The sequence below is a fragment of the Marmota monax genome, unplaced genomic scaffold, assembly GCF_021218885.2.
Source record: "Marmota monax isolate L192 unplaced genomic scaffold, Marmota_monax_Labrador192_F-V1.1 WCK01_AAM20220418_F8-fsc00284, whole genome shotgun sequence".
Classification (NCBI taxonomy): domain Eukaryota; kingdom Metazoa; phylum Chordata; class Mammalia; order Rodentia; family Sciuridae; genus Marmota; species Marmota monax.
In genome coordinates, this window is record NW_026694275.1 from 1335477 (window position 1) to 1350779 (window position 15303).

Below are 15303 nucleotides of genomic sequence, written 5' to 3' on the forward strand. Positions count from 1 at the left end.
AAGACAGAACTAAAAAAATGTTAAATATAACTGAAAGGGTTACTGAGAAAATCAAATAGAAAAGTAATATCAAGTGTTCTTTGAGTGCAAGGGACATTGATGCCTTATCCCTTTCCAGGAAAAATAATCACAGTTCTATCTTGTCATCTCCCACTCTGGTTTGGCCTCCCTGATTAGAATGATTAACATGACTCATCAAAATTGAGCTTAGAGAACTTTTTGGTATGGCAGGGTGTTCCATTCCCCCATGTACCTTAGAAGGCCACCTCACATGCCATGGCTTCCTCTCTTCCTCTTCTTTCTTTTCTCCCTCCTGGGCTAGCTGGGGTTCTCAAGCTGCTTCTTAGTGTTGCATAGAGAGGGAGATGTGTTGGGATATGTCTGCTCAGAATTTTCAAGGGAGATAGGAAAGAGGTAAGAGAGGAAGGCCTGGGTCTTCTAGGAGAAAGCAGATATGGAAGAGCCTGGAATACCCAGGACAGACCTACGATGTCAAGAGCTCCAAACTCCTTACAGAACAGGTCTCCCTTCCCCTCCACTTTCAGGGAGGCAAATGGGGGAGATCTAGAAAGGGCTCAAGGTCACACTTGGAGCCAGAGGCAGGGCAGGGCCAGACTGTTTTCTGTCTATTTTCCTAATATTGGGCTCAGGGCCTGGTGCAGAGAAGATGCTCAAATAATTTCTTGTGGAACTGATAAGGGAGATCAGAACTCCTGGTGCCCCAAACATGCTGGCTGAGCTGGAGTACTCTTAAGTCTGATGGACAAGTGTAACATAAGCAGCAGGGAAAATAGAGCAGGAAGAAGAGAAGCAGAACCACAGAGAAACCCTAAACCTCTAGCACTCAGGATTTTCCAATTTCATTTCTACCAACCAACCAAAACTTGGCAAAGTAAGCAGAAATGAAGGAAAGGTGGCCATGAAGCACAAAGATCTGTCAATTTCATTTGCAACTATTTGAGGATGACATGATTTGCATCTCGAAGAAACCCACAATTCAGCCAGGTGTGGTGGCACACACCTATAATTCCGGACTCAGGAGGCTGAGGCAGGAGGATCAAAATTTCTAGGCCAGCCTTGGCAACTTAGCAAGATCCTGTCTCAAAATTTTAAAAATAATAAAAAGGGCTGGGGATGTAGCTCAGTAGTAGAGCACCCCTGGATTCAATCCCCGTACCAAAAAAAAAAAAAAAAAAAAAAAAAAAAAAAAAAGAAACCCACATACTAGTGTGGGAAGTAGATGGAAGAGAGACACCTGCTCAGGGTGCTGTGGAGTGGGAAGAAGAAAGAAGCACCCTCCAGCTCCAGGGTAATCAGGGAAGACCCTGTGGAAGAGACGATGCTGCAGTGGGGTGAAAAGGTCTAGGCAGAAGGCCTCAGAAGGACAGTCCAAGAAAGATGGCAATGATTTGGCCAACTGGAAGGAATTGCAACTTGGGATAAGGTGGACCACAAAGAAATTTTGAAGGAGCAACAGCCAAACAAAAACAAGAAAGGAAGAAAGTAGAAGGAAAAGAAGACTAAAGGATCAGGGAGCTCAAAATGCCTGGGAGAAGTAAGGGTAGCACTGAATAGAGAAGCCCCAGGATTCTTCTTCCTGGATTCAAGGTCAGCCTTCTGAATGATTCATTTCCAGAAAACATTGATTAGCTGAGGTTGTGCCATAATTTGTTTTCTTCCAATCTGTTCCCTCTGTCATACCCTTATTGGTCTAGATATTATAATTTCAGCTCAATTGAAAAAGTTAGCTAGGTGTGGTGGAATACGCCTGTAATCCCAGCAACTCAGGAGGCTGAGGCAGAAGGATTGCGAGATCAAATCCAGCCTCAGCAACGGCAAGGTGCTAAGCAATTCAGCGAGACCCTATCTCTAAATAAAATACAAAATAGGGCTGGGGATGTGACTCAGTGGTTGAGTGCCACTGAGTTCAATCCCCAGTACTGCCCCCCAACAAATAAAGTTAAAGGAGAATCTATTTAATGCCAGGAACCAGGCCAAGTACTATAGAAGGTCCATACATAATCTCTCCATTCAACACATTTTTATTGAGGCCCTATGCACCAGAAGTCTGGTATTGTACTAGGTTTACAATTGTGTGTGTTTTGGGTCATGGGCATAGGAAGATAAAGAAAGAAGTGTACACATCATCTGTATAAGGATGGAGGTCATTAGAGAATTACAAAGGAGATGGAAGAGAAAGCTGTGTGACCTTGGAGGTCTAGGTATTGTAATTTCAGCTCAATTAAAGAAGTTTGGTTTCCTTGTCTTGTAAAAGAATCTATCATATTTGTTTGCTGCAAGGATTAGTGATAATGTCTGAGAAGCCTCTCAGCCTGTGCAAGGCCTACCCACTGGGAGCTATTTCATGGTACCAGTATTTAGCTGTGGGAATGGGATTGGCAATGGACTCCAACAGGTTCAGGAGTGGGAAACATGCCATTTTCTTTGGGGCCCCAGCACACACAAAAGTCTCATTTCCACTAAATTTCATACCACATCAGATACAGTCTCTATACCCAACTAGGAAATGTCCTTTCCTCTTCTGGGCCTTTGCCCAAGGCAGTCTCTTAGCCTGACTGACTCCAATCCCTCCTTCAAGACTCAGTGAAAATGTCACTCCCTGAGACTCTGCTCTCTCCTCTAGGTTCTCAAGGTACATTATCTATATTTTGGGGAGAGCACATAACAGGGAATTAAGTCTATAGCCAACTTTAGGGCAATGCATTATAGACAGGACACTTTTGGTATATTTTTTATAGCTAGGATATCCACATGATTCAGAATTTAAAAGGGTGAAAAGTCTTCTTCCCTGGCCTGGACCATCCCAACATTCCTCCTACTCCAGGGAAATTTTTTTTTTCTCTTTCAGGTTTATTTTATCTGTATTCAAGCAAACAAGGTAATTTACTTTGTTAAACGAATAAAGAAGCAAGGAGTAAAATCAAGGAAACAATCTAAGTGTTCAAAATCTGGGTCTGATTAAGTAAGTGATTATATAACCACATTACAGACTAATCTGCAGTCATTAAAAGTCACTAAAATTATTGTAGGGAGGACTGTAGAGTTATAAACCAAGCTTTAAAAGCAGAATCTAAAGCAGACTTCTACTGTGAATGTGCTTGGTGAAAAAGTGGTCTCTTCAGTGAGAGACTGAAATGATCTATCAGTCTGAGAGAGAAATGACTGGTGCTTTAAGGTGAAGGGATTCTGAGTTTTCTTTTATGTAAAGTTGTTTGAATATGAAAAGAAAGAGGCTGGATTATTGTGAATCTGCCTGATGAAGAAGTGTGATTCATAATCGGACTCATTCATTCGGTCATTCATTCAGCAAACATTTGAATGCTTGCTTTGTCAGGAGGAAGAAACCAGAAACAATGCTGAGCTTTTCAGGATGAGCACCAAGAAGGTGACTGGGACACAAGAAGCTCTGATGGAGAAAGAGGGCTGGCGTGGGATGAGTTCATTTTAAGACTGTTGAATTCCAGTTCTGTTTGTTCATTAAGAGAAATAGGATAGCAGATGGTAGGACCTGGGGGTGGGGGAAAGGTCAGGTCTAGTGATTGCTATCAGCACACACATGATCAGGAAATCTGGAGGCAGGATGGAACTCACCCAGGGAGAATGTAGCCAAGGACAGGGGAGGAAAGATTAAATAAAGCAGGTGAGGAAGTCTATCTGTAAGTCTATCAATGCCTCAGTGCCTCGGTGCCTCTGAGCCAAGGAACCAGGGTAGCAGAGGCCATATCTGCTGCTGAGTGTCAAAGAGCCTCAGAGTTCAGGCAGAAACCCTTCCTCCCAGCCTCTGTCCCCCATGCCCCACATACTCATGGTGCGGGTCTGGTTTTAGTTGTCCTAGAAGACCTGGTAGATGAAGGTAGGCTAGGAAATAAACAGGGATTCCTGAGTGAGAGGTTGAGATAGAGAGCCGTGAAGATTTACTTGAACAAAGATCAGCTAGAGGAGAAAAATAAAATAACCCTGGAGGAGAAAAGAGATATCCCTGGAGGGGAGGAATGTTGGGATGTTCCAGGCCAGGGTGAGAAGATGACTTTTCACCCTTTTGAACTCCGAATCATGTGGATATTCTGGCTACACAAAATATATATACTGAAAGTGTCCTGTCCACAATGCATTGCCCTAAAGTTGCAGGTGGGTTTGGTACTGGGGCATCCCTGTAGAGCAAAGAATGGCGGGGTAGGAAGTTTGGGTTTTCCCCTAGTGAGTGGGTCTCAGATGTGTCCCTGAAGGGCCCAGTAGACAAAGCTGATAGAATTGTTGCTCACACAGTGGGCAAAGAAAGAGGACAGGTTATCTAACCCTAGAACACTGTGCCACCAGATTGTATTCCATACTTTCATATGTACTTTGTGCCTCCTAGAGATGCAACATGGCCAACTGAAAGAGGCTCTTGGAGTCGGGCTGACCTGGAATCTAGACCCACTCAAAGCTTTGAAAATCACTTTGCTGAGCTTCAATTTCCTCATTTACAAATCTGGGCTATGGCAACATCTACCTTGGACAGTTGTGAGAATTAGAAATATCTTATGCAAAGATCCCAGTATATAGCAGGTGCTCAATATATAGCAAGGATTTAGACTCTTCACTATGGCCTGCAAATGTCTGATGGGTAGCTGAAAGCAGAATTAGAGATTGGTGTCTCTGCGTCCATTTGCCCCAGGATCATTTAATCTAAGTCACCTTGGATCCCAGGAACAACAGGTCTGATCTACAAACACCTTGTGATGAATCCAGGCTACTCCCTAGGCAGCAACAACTTTCTTATCCCTGTTATTACACCACATGAAGCTGGCCTAAGAAATCATTCAGTTCTACTTTCTGAGGTATATGTTACCAGATAGGACAAGAAGCTGAAATCTCAGACTTTGCTCATTATCTTTTCTTATACATTTGCCAAGCATGGTGTGGCAGACTGATTTGTAAAACCCAGTTCTCAGATTACACTACACACACTTCTCTCCTTTGCTGATCATTTCACCAGACAAAGAAAATCATACCACAGACCCTTTGGCTGGTGGTGGTAGATAGAATATAGACTGAGAAAGCATTAGAGGAGCTGGGTTACAAAACTGTGATTCCAGGCATCATCTCTTTTGATCTATAAATATTTCAGAAGATCTTTTATTTTATTTATTTTTTTTCAGAAGATCTTTTAAAAAGATCAAAACTTGCCTTTAAAAATATAATCCCAAGCTGTGGGCCAGGGTTGTGGCTCAGTGGTAGAGTGCTGAGTTTGATCCTGGGAACCACATAAAAATAAACAAAATAAAGGTATTGTGTCCATCTACAACTACAAAAATATTTTATTTAAAAAAATATATATATATAATCCCAAGCTGAGCACAGTAGTGTACACCTGTAGCTCCAGCACTAAAGCAGGTCGATGGCAAGTTCTAGGTCAGCTTCAGAAATTTAGTGAGACCCTGTCTCAAAATAAAAAAGGGCTGGGGATGTGGCTCAGTGATTACGTACCCCTGAATTCAATCCCTTGTACAAAAAAAAAAAAAAAAAAAGAGGAAATAAAAAAGAATCCCTTCCTCTATCCCCCTAGCTTACCAACAGCCTACTACTCTTATGGCTCATTCTCCTTCCTGTGGTCTTTTATAACTGTTCAAAGTGCTTTCACATATTTGATTTCATTTGATCCCACTTTAGCCTATGAAGAAAGTAGGACAGCTATTGGCTGTGTCTTAGAGCAGCTACAATAGCGACAGAGCTGGGACTAGAGCCCATATCTCCTTGTTACAGAACATGAGTGAACTATGCCGGGTTGAGTTGAGCTTTGGCTTCAGTGGGTTGAAAGGAATCTGAGGAAATGCTGTGTAGGTGTTGATGACAGCTGTTGTGCAAGGAGAGAGTGTTAACAATACCGTATTGTTGTAGGGTACTTAACAGAGATGGGGGCAAAGTGCCTGTAGGGCTCCTGAGCCAAGTCCAGGACTTTCTGGAGTTTAGATAACAGAGAGGTGGCTTTGGTTTCAAAATTTTCCCTCTTTTCAAGTTGTTTATATTATACTATTATTATTATTTCCCCTCACCCCCACTAGTTGGGATTGAACACAGAAGTGCTCTACCACTGAGCTACATCCCCAACCCTTTTTAGTTTTTGTTTTGGAACAGGATCTCTCACCAAATTGCTGAGGCTGGCCTCCAACTTGCAATCCTCCTGCTTCAGCCCCCAAGTTGCTAGGATTACAGGCATGTGTGTGACTCCACCCCTGACCTCAAACTGTTATTTAAAACAGAAGTGCAGTCTTTGCTCAGGGGTCACCCAGCTTGGGAGTGGCATATCTGGAGAACTGAGACTTTAAATCAGGACTCTTTAACTCCAGTTTTGGGGGCTTTAAAATGAAATTAAATAAATAAGGCCTCACATTCAACTTTTCCAAATCTAACTCTCACCTCCAGGCCACAGCACAGAGTGCACATATTTTGACTAAACTCATACGTTTGCATGTTCTACTTAGCTCTGTGACTGAAGAATGTCACTGACTTCATGTCCCAGATCCAGTTTCTCCCTCTGGAAAATGGAGATATCATACATAACTAGCCTCAAGAATTGTGAGAATATATTAGGCAGCATGTATAAAATCATAAATGCAGATATGCCAATAAGTATGCATAATAAGCAGCCTTGAAAGCTTCACACTAGCTATGAAGTTCTGTTGAAAGCTTTGAGGAGTCCATGAAACCCAGCTCACTCTAGGACCCTGAAAGGACTAGCTCTGGTGGGAGTAGAGAAGGTGGTGCTTTTTTGGTTTCTAGCAGTCAGGCCTCTGGGCAGACAGAACTGGGGAGAATGGAGGGAGCCAGGCTTGCTCACAGCCTCCTCGGCAACAGAGCCCCCAGCTGAGGGGGCAGGGGCGGGGGAGCAGGGGTGGGGGGGAGCTGGCCTAACTGGTTTTCCTTTGGTGAGTCAGCTCCTGAGGAATTTGCAGAGCTCCTGTGGTATAGAAGTGGTGGTTTTAGTTGGGATTTTTAAAGCACTCCCACTTGGCTTTAAGAGGCATAACTAAAAGCACAAGCAATTGGGAGACACATGGAAAATGACGGAAGCATAGTTTTGCAGTGTGAACTTGAGGAAATCACTCAGCTTCTCTGAACAGTTTCTGTAAAATTGGAATAAGGCTACCGCCTTTGCAGGTCATTGTATGAATCAGTCATTGAGCTGATACCAACAGGAAGCACTTCAGTTGCCAGAGTTTATTATAAAGATTACCATTATTCATTGAATTCTGACAGCCCCATACATACGCCCAGGAAAAGACAGTTCTGAGTTGTTTTTGTTTTCTTCTTTCTTTTCTTTCCTTTTCCTTCTTTGTGGTACTGGGGATTGAATGCTCTACCACCAAAACATACCCCCCCAGTTCTTTTATTTAAAAATGTATGTTTTGGGGGGCTGGGGTTGTGGCTCAGTGGTAGAGTGCTCGCCTAGCATGTGTGAGGCCCTGGGTTTGATGCTCAACACCACATAAAAATAAATAAAATAAAGGCATGTGTCCAACAACAGCTAAAGAAATATTTTTAAAAATGTATTTTTTGAGACAGGGTCTCACTAAGTTGTCCAGGCTGGTCTGGAACCTATTATGATCCTCCTGCTTCCTGAGTAGGTGGAATTTCAGGCATGTACCACCATGCCCCATTATAGCACATTCTTGAAATAACAAAGTTATAAGAGATGGAGACTAGATTTGGTTATCAGGATTCCAACCCACCTTGTCCAGTTTTCCTCTTGGATATCAGAATGTGTGAAGGGGTTTAATTAAGCTGGACCTTCTGGAAAGCCCAATCTTAAATGGAGCTAGACCAAAGGGTGATCCCAACCTGGCCGGGTTTGGAAATGAACTCAGGGGGAAATTTGAGAGCAAGAAACAGTCCATGGCTAAAGGCACACTGACAACAACTGGAAGAGAGCTGAAAACACTGTTTGCTTTGTAGGTCCACAGGGGATTGGATCTGTGCTCTACCACTTTCAGGAGCTTGTGTGTGAGGGTGAGATGAGTCCTTTATTAAGCAGTATACAAATATATTACTGGTAGTCTTCTTGCTGTCACCACCCAGGAAACACAACCTCCTCCTCATCACCTGACAGCACTCTACTTGCCATCCTATAAACAAAAGGGAACTGAATCTCCTTTTCAAACCCCTCTCCTAAGCTAGACTGCTGAAGCTAGAATAGGAGGGCTGAGTCATGTTCCTCTCCAAAGAAACTCTAAGTGTACCAAAGCCACAGAACAAAAGTATGTTTTCTATGCAGATCATTTGTTTCAACACATGGCTGCTTTTATAGGATATCAACCCCAGAGCTGAGGATACTCTTTTTTCTCTACCCGGAGTCAATACCTTTCAGTGTCATCTGTGCCCTTCCAGTCCTCCACACCCAGTTACCAGCAGGACTGAAGGTACCTCACTACGCAGCCCAAACCATCATGGTGCATTTACTAAGCTGCCAGTTTTGATGGCAAGAAGGGTCCAAATGGTCTAAGGCAGCTAATTTAAGAGCTGGACTACAACCTGAGGCTGCTCTTTACCCTTTTGAACTTTTGAGCTCTGATGCTGGGTAATTCCCTGCCCAGAATAGACAAGATGACCAGGATCCCTTCATAAGCCAGGAGATCCATAGATGTACCTCCCTGACCCCACCCCCCACAAAAGAGAGCGGATACCCACATTTCTGCACAGTCTCATGTGATAGAATGGATTTTATTACATTTAAGGATTAGATCTGTTTCCATGAGAGGAAAGGCCCTGGCTTCATACACATGCAAGAATGACTTGTTTTGTGGTCGTGGGAATTGAACCCAGGGGTGCTACTGATCTACCTTCCCTTTTTGAGATAGGGTCTAAGTTACCTGGTCTGGCCTCAAACTTGGTATCCTCCCATCTCAGCCTCTCATTTTGATTTTGTTTCTGGTACTGGGGATTGAACCCAGGGGCACTTTACCATTGTGTTACATTCCAAGTCCTTTTTATTTTGAGGCAGGATCTTGCCAAATTGCTGAGGTTGGCTTCAAACTTAGAAACCTCCTGCCTCAGCCTCTCTCATTGCTGGGTTTACAGAAGTGCACCACAACACCTGGCAGAGGATGACTCTTTATACTGCTTTATCTATAGGTAAATAAAGTAGGTAGGATTAAGATTCTAATCCTTATTTTTTGAACTGTAGATTGAGCACAGGGGCACCTAACCACTGAGCAACATACCCAGCCCTTTTGAGACAGGGTCTTGTTAAATTGCTCAGGATGGCTTTGAACTTGCAATGCTCCCATTTCACGTGATTAAGTTGCCAGGAATTACTGGTGTGTACCACTACACCCAGCAACTCTGCCCCTTTATGATCCATTCACCTACAGCTCTAATTCCTGAAAACAGTGCTATGTGGTACAGAAAGTCTTTTTTGTTGTTGTTGTTTTTGTGTCCTCTCCTAGTAGAATGTTAGATTATTTCACATCATGTACCCAGTGGGAAGGAGAATGTCTGGGCAGCTCTGATGCTGGGAAATTCCCTGCCCAGAATAGACAAGATGACCAGGATCTCTTCATAAGCCAGGGGATCCATAGATGTACCTCCCTGTCCCCCTTCCCCCACAAAAAAAGGAGCTGATACCCACATGTGATAGAATGGATTTTATTATATTTAAGATAATTCATTACAGCATTGATTATACAGAGCCATTTCTCAGTGCTCTTTTCTGTCCACTTAAGAAATCGGAATACACCATGATGAGAATTAGTAATGTCAAAACAAGATCACTGGTCATTATCTAGGGTACAAATACACACTTAATTGTTTGACACTTTATTGAACGCAAAGCAAGATTCAGCATCTTTGCCTTCGTTGCACACAGCCGAAGCAGTAGCCCAGGGAAGGGAAGGCGGCACGGTTTTCCTTGGCAGAGAAGGCACGCGCCCCATAGTCCTGTTGTGTCGTGGGAAGATTTAGCCCATGTTCTGTCGGTTGCCATAGCCCCTAGGATGGGTATCCTTCCAATCATCCCACTCTCTTGCTCTATGGATTGTTTTCTCATCATCCTCTTCTTCCTTTTTTTCTTGATCTTCCTGTTGCTGAGCTGTCCTTTTGAATTCAGCTGAAGTGGGATTACAAGAAATAGGGAGGTAAGAAATTGAGGGAGAAAGTTAATAAATGATGTCAGGGGGCTCAATTCCACTCTGAACACAACCTCAGACAAACAAAACAGGAATATAGCTAGCTGCCTGCCATGGGCCCAACAGAAGTGGGGAGAATACTTCTATTGCTCAATTACTTCTAATATATGCTAAATAACAGCAAGAAAAAGTCGTTTCCACAAGAAGCTGAAACTGAGGCTGGACACAGTGGTGCACACCTGTAATTCCAATAACTCAGGAGGCTGAGACAGGAGGACTGCAAGTTTGAGGCCAGCCTCAGCAACTTAGCAAGACCTTAAGCAACTTAGCTAGACTATATTCTCAAAATTTAAAATAAAAATGGCTGGGGATGTTGCTCAGTGGTTAAGCATCCCTGGTTCAATCCCTAGTACAAAAATAGAAAGTAGAACTATAGAAGCCCTGAACGAATTCTATTTTTTTGAAAGAATTCTTGCTAAAATAGTCAACAACCCGTCGTCAAACAAAAATACCACCACCAATACCAATAAAACTCCAGCAATCCAAAACCACTAAAGTAAAACATGTTTATGATTTGTGAAAGTCTGGGCTGCTCTGATGCTGGGTAATTCCCTGAACAGACAAGATGACCAGGATCTCTTCATAAGCCTGGATTTCAAAAGTCAGACCGCATGGGAATTTTTCTCCTTCCCTCATTTCTTTTTTTATAGTTATACAATTTTGGACCCTCCAGAAAATACTGCCTATGCGTTGTTTTACATATTCTTGGGAAAAGTTCTGAGATCCAAATGGCACTTATTATGCAGTGTACACCCAAAAGAAATTAAACTAATATACATCTCTCTTTTGAATTAGCTTTTTCCTTTGTGGGGTTTAAAGCGCCATTTTCCTGGCTACCCTGAGTTTGCCCATGAGAAATATTCTCATCGCTATGACAAAGAATGAAATACGTGGGGATCTGATCTACTGGCTTAGAATAGAAATCTTGTGTTCTTTTCTTAACCTCTTCATTGTAAAATACCAGAAACCACAAAAATGTGTGTAAGAGTAAAGCTTTTATAAGGAGGTCTTACAGCCTCCACTTGGTCAAGATATAGATTTTTTTGTAGCCATCCCCAAAGTCTCCGTGTTCATCATATAAATCACAACCCCCCCACACACAACAAAAATAACCATCATACTGCTATTCTACTAATAACTTCCCAGAGCTTATTATAGCTTTATTACCCAAGTGTACATCCTTATACACCAGTTGTCCATTTGTACTACATTCATTTTTTACTCAATGATTTTTAGTATAGAGTTGTGCAACCATCACAGCAATCCAATTAAAAAAGAATTTCTATCATCCCCCAAAGATCTCTTATACCCAGTTACAGTTAATTGCCATTCCTTCTCTCACTCTAGTCCCCAAAACCACTAACCCATTTTTTGCCTCAAATAGATTTGCCTATCTTGGATATTTCATATAAACAGATGATGTCATCTATAACTGACTTCTTTCTCTTAACACAATGTTTTGGAGGTTAATCTTGGCTACTTAAAAATATTTTGAAAACTTTTTTTATCTTCAGATTACCCAACTGCCCCTTTCCAAGGTATCTATTTGAGGAAGCCTGGTGCATCTGATCTGTAGTTTCCCAGAGCCTGGATTTTGCTGAATGCACACACGATAGTCTGAAGTTTTTCTGCACTTCCTGCAGATTGGCAACTGGATGTAAAGATTTGAGACATGTTAAATCCTTTTGGCATGATTATAAGAGGTGCTACATTCCCTCATGAGGAGGCATACAACATCTGTCTCCTTTGTTGGATTGTTATGGTTTGAATCTTTTCTTTATTCCACATTTTCTATTGGTGCCTTATAGTTGTATGTAATGATGGGATTTGGTGTTACATATGTCCCCCAAAGGCTGTGTGTTAAAGGCTGGGTCACCAGCCTGTGGTGCTACTGGATGTGGTGGAACCTTTAGGAAATGGGGCCTAGTGGGATGTCTTCAGGTCACTGGGGGCATGCACTTGAAGGGGACAGTGAGACCCTGGCCCCTTCCTCTTTGTTTCCAGGACACCACAAGATGAGCAGCTCTGCTCCATCACATGTTCCCTGCCATAAGCTGCCTCACCACTGGCCCAAAAGCACAAGAGTCAACTATATGAACTGAAACCTCTGAAATCATGAGCCAAAATAAATTTCTACTCCTTTTCAATTGATCATTTCAGGTATTTTGTCTCAGCAACAGAAAGCTAATTGTGCCAATGCCTAGATCCATTACTTTACAGTGGTTGTAGAAAGGTGTTATTATTTAACATTTCTTTTTCACTGACTGGAATTTTTTTTTTTTTTGGTACCAGGGATTGAACTCAGGGGCCCTCAACCACTGAGCCACACCCCAGCTCTATTTTGTATTTTATTTAGAGATAGGGTCTCACTGAGTTACTTAGTGTCTTCGCTGTAGCTGTGAACTCTCAAAACTCTCAATCCTCCTGCTTCAGCCTCCTGAGCCAATGGGATTTACAGGCATGCACCACTGTGCCCGGCTGGAATTTTTTTAAAGAGAGACTTTCCCTCATTTATTACTATGTAGTTACCCAGTAGGAAAGAAAAATACTTCTTTCATCTCCCACAACTTGAGAAAGTAAATGGGTTCCCTATCAGCCTCTAAATCTGAACAATCATTTTTCGTTTAAATTATGAACTCGTGGATTTAAGCATATTGGATGGATTTCAACTAACTGCATAATTTTTTTTGATACTGGGAACTGAACCCAGGGGTGTTTTACCACTGAGCTACATCCCCAGTCCTTTTTATTTTTTGAGACAGGGTCTTGCTAAGTTGTCCAGGCTGGCCTCCAACTTGTGATCCTCCTGTAGCCTCCCCTATAGCTGGTATTACAAGTGTATACCACTGTGCCCAGCTATATTGTACTTGTTTTTGATGACCTAGGCAGTTTTTGGGGAATACTGCTCAGTTGTTCTGAAGGATGTTCCTCAACTGGTATAGCCTGCTTTTTTCATAATTTGACTAGGGCTATGGGTTTGAAGGAGAATAACACAGAAATCAAGTACTCTTCTCACCATATCCTACCAGGGGTAATATATTATGTTGTTGACCTCACTGATCACTGATGATAATCCTTTTCTTTGTATATGTGTGTTGCTGGGGGTTGAACCTAGGCTGCACACATGCTAGGCAAGAGCTCTACCTACCACTGAGCTATATCCCCAGCCCACTAATTATCTCTCTCTCTCTCTCTCTTTTTTAGGGCTGAGACCTGAACTCAGGGCCTTGCACATGCTAGGCAAGTGCTCTGCCACTGAGGTAAAGCCCCAACCCCCGCACTAATAATCTTGATCACCTGATCAAGGCAGTGTCTGCAGGGTTCTCAATTGTAAATTTGCTCTTCTCCACACCTTATCCTCTGTAGTCTTTGGAACCAAAATGCTAAACATAGTTCACACTTAAGTAGTGAGCAGTTAGCTCTACTTCCTTAAAGCAGGAATATCTATACAAATTATATGGAAGATTTTTTTTTTCCTAGTAGGGGAAATTCATTTCTTTCCTTTCATTTAATAAATAGTAGATTTCTATCACTATGGACTCTCAGTTATTTATTTTACTCCAAATGAGATAATCTCACACTGTTATTTATTGTCCTGCTCAAACATTTGCAGTTTTGGCCACTGATAGTGCTTCCAGTGGCTCCTGTGTCCCTTTAACACCATCAATATTCTTTTCTTTTGAGCTCTTCTTTATTTTTCAGTACCATAAGATGCTCCAAGTTATCTTGAATATCCCTTAATCCAGGCCTAGAATCAGCCATTTCTCCAAGGAGCCCTAGTTCTTTTGTTGAAGAATAGTATTAGAAAACAGTCTTTGGGATGCTGGGGTTGTAGCTCAGTGGTAGACCACTTGCCTAGCATGTGTGAGGCACTGGGTTTGACCCTTAGCACTGCAAATAAATAGACAAATAAATAAATAGTCCATCAACATCTAAAAAAAATATTTAAAAAAAAAGTATTTGAGGGGCTGGGGCTCAGTGGCAGAGCGCTGGCCTAGTACATGCAAGGACCTGGGTTCGACCTCAGCACCACATAAAAATAAACAATATAAAGGTATTCTGAAAAAGAAAAAAAGAGTATTTGGAATACCTATCAACATACCAGTGATATTCTTCAGAGAAATAGAAAAAATAATCCTAAAATTTGTATGGAAACACACACACAAAGACCAAAGCAATCTTGAGTAAAAAGAACAAAGCAGGAGGCATTATACTACCTGACTTGAAAATATATTGTGAAGCAACAGTAATCAAAACAGCATAGTTTGGCATAAAAAACAGATATATAGACCAAAGGAATAGAATACAGAATACTCTATAAGTAAATCCACAAAGCTATAGCCAAATGATCTTTGCCAAAGCTGCTAAGAATATCCACTAGGGAAAAAGATGATCTTTCCTATACATGGTATTGGGTAAATTGTATATCCACATGCAGAAGAATTCAACTAGACACCTATCTCTCACCAGTTTCAAAAGTCAACTCAAAATAGATTAAACACTCAAATGTAAGACCTGAAACTATGAAATTACCAGTAGAAAATACAGGAGAAACAGTGAAATAGACAAGGACTTTTGGACAAGACCCTAAAAGCACAGGGGGAAAAAAAAAGCAAAAACAGACAAATGGGATTACATGGATCTAAAAAGCTTCCACATGGCAAAGGAAACAAGAGTGGAGAGACAACCTATAGAATGGGAGAAAATCTTTGCAAATTATACATCTGATAAGGGACTAATGTCCAGAGTATAGAAGGAACTCCAAAACAAAAAGCCAAAATGAAACAAAACAACAATCCCTCACAAATAATCCAATGAAAAAATGGGCAATAGGCAGGTGTGGATGGTGGGGCATGCCTGTAATCCCAGTGGCTTGGGAGGTGGGGGCAAGAGAATTGCGAGTTCAAAGCCAACCTCAGCAACAGTGAGGCGCTGAGCAAGTCAGTGAGACCCTGTCTCTAATAAAATACAAAATAGGGCTGGGATATGGCTCAGCGGTCGAGTGCCTCTGAGTTTAATCTCTGGTACCAAAAAAAATGGCAATAGGCTTAAGTAGACATTTCTCAAAAGACACACAAATGACCAACAAGTATATAAAAAATGCTAATATCACTAATCC

General features: G+C 41.9%; 1 protein-coding gene across 1 annotated transcript in view; it reads right to left on the bottom strand.

Annotated features, from left to right (window-relative positions):
- Window positions 1-9629: 9629 nt before the first annotated feature.
- Window positions 9630-15303, bottom strand: part of Igbp1 (immunoglobulin binding protein 1) — a 38764-nt gene continuing 33090 nt past the window's right edge. Inside the window, exon 6 of the mRNA XM_046467049.2 lies at window positions 9630-10105. Coding sequence (XP_046323005.1) covers window positions 9957-10105 — 149 coding nt within the window. The 3' untranslated portion in view covers window positions 9630-9956. The remainder of the gene's footprint in view (window positions 10106-15303) is intronic.